The sequence below is a fragment of the Macrotis lagotis genome, chromosome 2 (genome assembly GCF_037893015.1).
Source record: "Macrotis lagotis isolate mMagLag1 chromosome 2, bilby.v1.9.chrom.fasta, whole genome shotgun sequence".
NCBI lineage: Eukaryota > Metazoa > Chordata > Mammalia > Peramelemorphia > Peramelidae > Macrotis > Macrotis lagotis.
Genome location: NC_133659.1, coordinates 76,578,077 through 76,587,786, shown reverse-complemented (window position 1 = coordinate 76,587,786; position 9,710 = coordinate 76,578,077). Strand labels below are relative to the sequence as shown.

The window sequence follows — 9,710 nt, the reverse complement described above, 5'->3', positions numbered from 1 at the left end:
GCGGGTAAGAAAATGTCTTGTGGGGTCTAGCTGTGGTATAGTTATTCATGGTGACTGCTTTATAACAGCGTGATGTGGCACACTGACTTTCTTCTGTATCTTGTCTCTGCCACTCATGCACTAAGAGTGAATCAAGGTGAACATGCCACAGTCTTGGGTCCAGGGTAGAGGTCTTTGACCTGGATGAAGTGCAGACCATTTTTTTTTTTTGTAAAGGGCTATCCACTGAGGATAGTATTGGTGCATTGTATCCCACTGGATTGTATCAAACCAGGATTTTTGGTTTGCCTTCCAACATATATGCATATGCAGAGTTTGATATCTGTCCCTGATAAAATCTTCCCCCACCCCCACCCCCAAGTCCCACTGCCCCTCCCTCCCCTTATAGCCTATATCCTGCATGGAAGTTCAGTATAAGCTCCCCAGTATCACAGCTTCTCTATTGAAGGATAGCTAAAACTGATTGTCTTCTGTTTGCATACATAAAAGCACTCCTCTCTCCTATCTTCCTTATCTGGAAAAGCCATATAGCACTGTTACAGACCTTTAGGAATCCACTGCCTTAGGATTGTTTAAAGGGAAAGATCCTTGAAGAATATTATGCCTATTTTAACTCAATTCAAGTCATAATCTAAGGGAAGAAGAGTCAAACTCTTTAGAAACATTTTCTCTTCTGACAGCTCACTCAAGTTTTCCCTTAACCTTGCTTTTGTTTTGTAATTTGGTGCTCCTTATTATTTCTCTATCACTAAGTCTTCTGTATATCTTGTACAAAAGATTTCCCCTCCCACCACTGATCTGTATTATAGGGTTGCAAATCCTGATCATAGGATGAGTACACTTGGACTATTCTCTAATACCAATAAGGGAAAGATTGGTTTGTTTGTTTGTTTTTTAACAATTTCAGCACTTAGGTTAACTTTGTATAGATTTTGGCAGGTTCATAATTCACTAGTATTTAAAAAAGTGCTCTACTAAATATATACTTAAATATATACTTAAGTATATTTATTCCCCAGTAGGAAAATATTAAAATTCAATTATGTGGTTTTACTAACTCTCTTGGTATCTGTTTAATGTTTTGCCATTCCATATCAAATATGGAATTACAATAGCCATCAAAGCTATTGTATATTTTAATTGGCAGTTAGTTACATTTAGCCCTCATTTCACATCACATTTTAAAAAATTAATGGCACTTTGAAATTTTGGAGTGTGTTGCTCCTACTTATTTCTAAGCAGATTATTACAAAGGTTTGTAGAAGACTTGTCTTGTGTATTGGTCCTAGGGGCAAAGATGTTAGACAAATGCAAAACAATGCTTATTATCATGATGCTTTAGGAGTGGAACTTTGGAAAAAGAATATAAGTCATCAAATATTTGAGTCTCTTCTTCCAGTCTCCTGGCAGGTTTAAACCCTAGACAGGGTTGTAGAATTAGCCTAAAAGGGTGGAAAGACCTGTCTATAGTTCAGTCTATAGATCCATGAGTGAGAAAAATAAAATCCATTTTGAATACCAAATATACTTGTAGATTTAGCATTATCAGACACAATATGAGTCCTGATTTTCAAGGCCAAGAATGTAGCCAGTATGGTGTGGAGAAAAGAGGCTAGATCCAGATTCAGATGCCATTTATTGCCTATGCAATCATGTGCAAATCATTTAATCTCTTTCATCTAAACTTCAATTTTTCTCATCTGTAAAATCAAAATCTTTTTCAGCTCTAAAATCCTGTCATTTAATTGAGAAGTCTTTTAATTTTTATGAAACTCTTTCCAGAATGGAGATTTTCTTTAGTTAAGGGTGCTAAGGGTTAGAATGGCGATAACTGTCTGCCCAGGTATCTGGACATCTAAGAATGACAACCTAAAGCCTTTCACTGGTGAAATGTTTCCAATTTCTACGGAGGGTTTTTTCATTAAAGAAAGAGGGGAAGAAAAAAGAACAAGAAAGAATAAGAGGGTATAAGGAGAGAATTGTACAATAGATCCTGATTGCAAATATCTTCAAACTTAAAACCAAATTTCCTTACAGTAGTAAAATAAAAATTACACAAATAGCATAAGATCTTAGTGAGATGGGATGAGTGAATACAGTTGGAAATTATTTTGTAGAACCTCAAAGACAACATCAGGCTTACGTACAAACATTTGCTTTGCTCTTGGAAGAGCATTATGATATCTGACTAACAAGAAAACTCTAAAGTTGCCTTTCGTTAAAGACAGTAGAAGACTTTGGGATATCTACAGGTTAAGTACCAGTGATTTTCCTGAATCAGTTTTTTAGATTTAGCAGGATGTCTATCACATTGGTTTTCTTAGGTTGTTTGTTCTGAACTATACATTATAATCTTCAATGGGATCTTAAAAATTATGTATCAAAGCTCTCTGAATCATTCCTTTATCTTCTCTGTTCTCTCATATTTTTTGAATAAGATTTGGAGACTATTTCTATTTATGGAAATCTAGACTTGATTTTTAATCTTTTGAGAAGAGTGACAAAAGAGTGCATGTGAGACTGTGCCCGAGATTCTTGATTCAAGTATCATTATACTTGAAATAAATTGTCTAAAAAACTGGCTCAAAACTATTTTTGGAGCACTTTCCTTGCTGCCCTTTTGCAGCCCTCTGTTATACTACACCTACATGTTAAATGATCAATAGCTTCTTTTTTTAATTCCCTGCTTTAGCCAATTCTTATCTACCTCAAAAAGAAAAAAATCCAAGTTGTAATAATGTATTTACAAAAAGCATGGCTTATTCTCAGAAATCTTTTTGCATTTAAAAGGCCAAGAGACTAACCCTTTTATATATAGCATTGGGTTGGAGTGAGAAAATGAAGGAGGTGGCAGGGCTTTCACCCCAACTTTTTCCTTACCTACCTGAAGTTTGAGCCCAAGGGAGAGATCCCTTTGAAAGAGAAATGTTAAGTCTCTTAGTTTTTGATATACATACCACCCACCCACCGGCCAATCAGAATCACTTTGGGAAATGTAGTCCCTCCAACTCTACATAGCAATCAGTCTATGATACTTAAAAGGCTTGTTTTTGCCAAAGAATGCTTCACAGTGTGGCAGAGAACCCCAAAATCCAGAATGGAATATTGTTGCATAACCTTTGCCTTATGATGGACTGCGGAGATTAAAGCTTCAGATGGTTTATAGGTATGGATTGAAGGGAAGGAAAGATCAGGCAGAAGACCCAAGATAACTAATTCCATTTCCTACCATTAGACTCTGCAAAGTGCTTACATTTCTGCACCATTTCTATATATGTTGCAATTCAAATGCCAACTGAAAAAAATTCAGCTGTTCAGGAGGCAGTAACTTAATTTATGTAGACTAGATGACAAAGGTGATGGTTGCTGTTTCTGGGTCCTATGGTGAACCTGGATGACATTTAATGGGCAAGTTAATGGTAAAAGCTAAGACACTGGGGAATATCAGAGTATACTGACTCTGACAAACACAGCACCAGCTAGGCTGAACTCTTATTCATTCATAACTTGGTAAGATCAGGCCACAAAACCCCTGAGTTTAGGTTTTTCTTTTGTTAGAAGGGTCTTTAAAAATAGGAGCATTCATGTGGGTAGAGAAACACTTTTTATTGGGTTTTGTTTTATATAAATTTTGTGTTTTGATTCCTTGTAGGATCTGGATTCTACTCTTACCACTCTCAGAACAGGTAAAAGGATTTTGCTGCCCATTTTTTTCTTTGTAGGGTATATTATAAAGTGCTCTGGTGAATGAGTTGGGCAAGACCAAATACTGTATATCCAGAAGAGAGCAGGGAAGGGTCAAATAGAAATGGATACTCCAAAAAGGATTCTCCAACAAATAGAAACTGTTCCTTACTCTGAGCTTTTGAATTACATTAGCACCTGATTTGTGAGGATTTCAAAACACTTAACAGACAGACTGGGAATTTACAACAGCATTAATTAATTAGTTAATTAAATAATTAACATCATTAATTAATCTTTTATGTTTCTGTTTTAAACCTCACAATATCCCTGTGAGGTAGGTAAATAGCATTCTGGCCCCATTTTTCCCCTCCCCCCAACACATACACCCACTTCCACCATTCTTCTGGCAAGAGGTGGAATGGATTACATAATGTTATACACAGTGAATTCATGATTGAACTAGAGAACAAATAGGAGAGAACAATCTCCCAGTCCTCAGCTCTTAACCGCAGAGGAAATGCTTTCTCCACATAGGAAGGCAGGACAGGCCTTAGAGTTATAAAGCACAAGTGAGGGGTATTTTTTGTTTTGTTTTTTTAAAAAATTTCAAATTTCCTTTACAAAAAAATCTTTGTTGCCTTTTACCAGATAGTGCTTGATTTGGCAATATGACCCTGGCCCAATATTTATTTAATTGATTTTCAATATACATGAATATGTGTATAGATGTATGTATATATATATATGTAGATATATATATATATATATATATATATATACATGTGATTTATGAATATATGGATACAGAGTGACTCTATCCTATGCCTGCTTCAGATTTTCTCATGGACTTGCACTGCCCATGCCTAAAGATTGTTGTGTTCCATTTATATTTAGAAAATTCAACAACTGATTTCAATGAATAGGATAAATATTGCTGCAGAGGCAATGATGCATGCAACTAAGCCTGAGCCTGGTGGATTAACAATCTCAAGAGCTGAATCAATGCTAAGTGGTAAAATATTGACTGGGATGTTAAGAACAGAAGAAAAGGGAGGCTTATACTCAACCCAAAGCCTGCTTGCCAGGGGAAGAGAAACAACTGACTTTGGTTCTCCATGTAAGACACCAAGCTAAGAGAAGGCAGGATCCAGAGAAATACCTAGGCTCCCATTTCAGGGAAATATTCTCTGTAACCTCTCTGCCAGCGTGTGAAGACAAAGATCCAACTGGGATGCATTTCCTTTCCAGTCTGTCAAAAATGTTAGCATCAGTCATTTAACCTCTATGATTCATTCTTTCATGATAAAATAGCAGGTTTGGCTTAAATGAGCTGTGATTGTATATAGACCCTAAATCTAGTGCTTTAAGTACATGGAAAATGACATGGCATACTGATGCCCACTTGAATGCACATTTACCTTCAAGGTGGCATCTCTGCCCATTTGGGGTTTTATCTTTATCCTCAACACTGCACCAATAGCAAGCTCTTGTCTGAGAAATGTTTGCTGAATGACTGAGAACCATCTTCCATCTTGTCCTGGCTTATGCCAGTCCTCCCTCTCTGCTAGATCTCTAGGATCTGTCTTGTCCTTCCATTCACTTATCATTCATGTCAATGCCTCCGGATGATTATCCTTGCTCTTTGTTCTCCTATTGGAAGAATCATGTGACTAATAGAAGGAGACTGTAACATATAGGCCATGTGGATAGCAGACAATATTTCTAAAAGCACCAGAACTAATTTTCACAGTCCTTCTCAGTACTAGTTGGGTTTTTTTTTCCTTTTGGTTTAAAGGAAAATAAGGGTAATATTAAACAAAAAAAATAATGTTAATAGATCTGGAAAATCCCCTGTCTTTTAGTGCATTAACAGTCTTCTCAAGTTGAGGATTTTTCTTTAAAATAGTAATTATTTTGTTTAAAACTAAGGTGAAACTCATTAGAATTACTTCTCAGAGAAATCCATAAAGAACATAAAGAAATGGATGTTTTGGGTAGGTTGCTTGTTGAAGATAATAAAGTAAAACTTTTATTGGCCTTATGGAAGATAGAGTAGTAGAGAGAGGATAATTTATGTCTCATATCCTAATGTGACAGACTAGGCCTTACTCCCTAGTCAAGGGAAGTAGAGAAAAGGAAGTTAGGTCATTTATGCAGTATTGATAAGATAGGTTGACAGTTGGATCAGTGGATAAAGTTCTCCATTTTACTCTTAGTATTTGGTTCTATGCTGTTTATTTAGCATATGAGAAATCTAACTTCAAGAGGCTAAGGTATGTAGGGAGGTCTCTTGGAACCTTAGACGTAAAGCTATGTTTGCAGCAAAATTCCAATTCAGGCTATTGTTTTTCCAGCCTGACTCTTCCCTACAATATAATGGCTTCAGTTACTTCAGCTCTCCCTCTCCAAACACCAAACTGTCTTTCTGCTGGCTCAGAATTGCTGTCCTGGGCAAAATCCTTCCCTTGAGATAACTGTTTTCAGAGGAGAAAGAAAATAAGGCTGTGTATACAGCAGAGTCCACAGTAGTGCTTTGGCTTGAAATACTTTTCAACAATGCCATTGAGAACAATGTGACATTGGGGGTACAGCCCTTATGTTACAAGGATTGCAACATCAATGGCTTGTATATCAATGATTATACTCTAAATTGCTCTTGGAGGGTGTGTATCTGATGAATGATGGGCTATCTAGTAACTAAGGTAGGAAGGGCAGATCATTTGACAAAGTATTCCCTTTTTGCCATTGACCTTCCATTCCCTAGGTGGTGAATTTGGTTTTGTGACTGACCACATTAATGGCATGATGTACTCTGACTTGCATGAATAATATGCAAGATTTATGATTGGTATAGAATGATTGGTGCCTCCAAGTCACTAGGAGGTATTCAATATGCAAAGCTAATCCTTACATTTTCTTTCTATCCAGACTAGAAAGCCATAGGAAAATATCTCAGAAATGAGTCTAAGAAAAACTCTGTCATCCATTCTTTGACTAAGAGGAGTAATGGATAGGTTGTACTTAGCCACTGACAGAATCAACAATGACTTCCCTTTATTGGTTTTCCATTTTAAAAGCTCATCCTGTGAAATGGAACAAGGGAAGTCTCTAGTGAGTGATGGGACAAGCATAGGGTCTTAATGACAGGTTTATTTCTTTCTTTTCCTGATTCCGATCCTGGCTCTGGCATGGGGACCATTGGTACCCCGACTAACAATTCTTCTGGCAGTGCTCCTCTCTTTGAAGGATAGAGGTAGCTGTATTGGGGGTTGATCCAGGTAAAGGCAATGCCTTTTTTAACCTATAAGGGACAACCTGCAATCATTTTATAAGGATACTGAATTTTGAGCATCATTGCTTTTCCCTTCCCTGCATTGTTTAGCTAAGGAAGGGGGCTTGGCTATTTTTTCATCTCATTGTTATTTATCTCATTATTAGGATCCCATTGGAAACCTGGTGGATATAAGGAGTGACATTAAGCAGTTCTGGAGGTAGGATAGGTCATTTAAAATGCCTTGGAGTAAGTTTTTAATCTATATATTTTTTCATTTGCCAAAGTATAAACAAAGCATTCCAGAAGAAGGAACTGGGATTTGTTGAGTCTAGAATCTTTATGTGCTGCAGACAAGGAGAGATTCCAAATTGAATGCCTTTCTGCTCTGTTGATATTCATTTGAGGGAGGATGTAGGGGCCTGGCTTAAGGAAATGTTCTTTGTTACATGAAGTTCTGTTCTAGCATAGATACTGCTGTCCTGCAAGCAGCATCTGAAGCCTAAGCTGAGGTATATTATTAACTAATCACCTTAAATAGGAATCCACAAGACTTTTGATGCTGGTCCCTAACCACATGGTAATGGAGAAAATCCAGCCATCCAGCTACAGTGTCCCTGCACTTATTTAGGAGGCACTCAAATATTGCCTGACTGATGGTGCCTTTTCTTAAAGTTTAAATAACCCCACCCTTCATTTTTTAAAAGGTCTATCTGATATGTGATCCCTCTTAAGTTTGATTTCCACTCCCTCAGGGGAAATGCAGGACTGATCTGGACATTAATTGGTTTTATTGAATAGGACATATACAACACCCATCATCTTGACCTTGCAGGTGGCCCAACCTGATGCCTACTGGACTATAGACCTAGAGGGGAATAAGACCCTGGGCGATGCAGTTTCTCATCACCACATGGACTCACGGTTCATGTGCACAGCCATAAAGCTGTATGGATGGGTCAATATCTTAGTATATAATAATGTCTATATAATTGAGTCTTGTCTGGCAGCATTGTTGAATTTGGAGTCAGAAGACTTGTATGAATTTCAATTTTGCTATTTCACTCTTTTTGTGACTTTAGGCAAGTCCTTTAACCAATTTGTTAGTCTGGAAAAATGAGGGGATTGGTCCCTTTCAGCTCTAAGTCTATGAACCTTCATGATCTGTGGAACTTTTACTAGTCCTGTTCAGGATACCACCTCCTTCCACTCCAGAGCACCATGGACCACTTTTTCCACTGGCTATCCCCTACCTGTTTTTCTTCTTCCTCCCTGCCTCCCACACTGGTTATCCAGTACTCCTGATCTTGGTATAGACTCTTATGTGGGATAGCACAAGATGTTATTGAGATTGCTCAGATAGTAGTGATGACTGGAGAGCATGAGAGGGAGAGGAAGGGAGGCATTTCCTCTACTGTTGGCTATTTCCTATGGATCCCAGCTTCCAGCCAGGAGGTTTTCTATTCTTCTCAGGGCAATACTGGCATACATAAAGCCATTGCCTTTACCAAATGATTGGGATGAGGGGGAAGTACAGCCATTATATCTATGTCCCTTTTCCCTTGAAGATGACTGTCTACATTCCCACATTTCTTTCTCTCTCCCTCAGCAAGGAGACAGAACCATGGCTGTGTCCATCTTGCAAAGGGAAATCAAAACATTTTTGGTGGGTTTGATTGTTTTTCTAGTTTCCTTTTCTTTTTTTTTCTCTGATTCTGCATAATGTCCTTTCTTCTTCCTCCTCCCCCCAGGCTTCACTGGCTTCTTGGGTCTATCCATTTTCCCCCATATTGGAGAAGAGCATGCATCGGAGGGGGGCATGACCTCTAGCATTTATCATCCTCTTCTGTGTCACTCAGGAGATCACTAACAGCCCCACACATCATCCCTGGCCCTGGTCCCCCACGCCTCCGCCTCCGGTAGTGCCCATTGGGCATCTGCCAGCTATGCCTCAGAGGAGGGGCTGAGCCAATAGTGTTGGAGCGGCCCAGGCTAGTAGCCACAGCAGCCTCAAAGGTGAGTGTTTCCTCCTCGCCACAGTCTGAAGCATGGGAGTCTTCATGCAAAGCCAGGTAGGGCTCTGAGATGTAGCGCTGGGGAGTAGAGTGCTGACTCTGCTTGGCTTGGGGTGAGCTGGAAGACTCAGTCAGACAGACATCATTGCCCTCCAGGGCTTTGGAGGGCAGTGGGGAGCCAACTTCACTCCCATCATATGGTGGGGAGATACTACCAGGATGTCGCATCAAGGAACTATAGGAGAGGAGGGGTCGGGGTTTAGGGGGCACAGGTGGAAGCTGCCGACGACCTCGCCTTGGGGTGCTGGTGTCAGAGATAGAAGGAATGGAGCTTTCACTAAGGGAACCTGTACCCTGTAGAGCAGGAGAGAGACACAGATTAAAATAGACTTGGGGTGATGTGTTCTTGGGATTTTGTTCAGAGATCTAGTTTTTGGTGAACCACTTTAGGGGATGGATGAGATTGAAAACATTTTCTTCCCAACTCAATTCTAGTCAGAACAATCATCTGCCATTGGTACTAACCTTAAATAGATTTGGTAGGAAGCAAAACTCAACTAGGAGTTCATACTTTTTCAAATTTACACTGATAACTATTTGGGATTGGGGGAGGGGGTGTGGAGAATGAGAAAATCATAGTTATGTGGCAGTTATAGGAATAAGAAAAGAATCATGTTACAGGATCAAGAGGAGTTCTGTAGTTCTCTCTTACTTGGATGACAAGTGATAGGGTTAGT

The 9,710-nt window shown here is 38.9% G+C and overlaps 1 protein-coding gene across 3 annotated transcripts in view; it reads right to left on the bottom strand.

The window, feature by feature from the left end:
• Positions 1-382: 382 nt before the first annotated feature.
• Positions 383-9,710, bottom strand: part of CACNA1E (calcium voltage-gated channel subunit alpha1 E) — a 596,540-nt gene continuing 587,212 nt past the window's right edge. For all 3 annotated transcript variants that reach the window (XM_074222185.1, XM_074222182.1, XM_074222184.1), the window contains one exon: positions 383-9,327. In XM_074222185.1, coding sequence (XP_074078286.1) covers positions 8,785-9,327 — 543 coding nt within the window. In that variant the 3' untranslated portion in view covers positions 383-8,784. The remainder of the gene's footprint in view (positions 9,328-9,710) is intronic.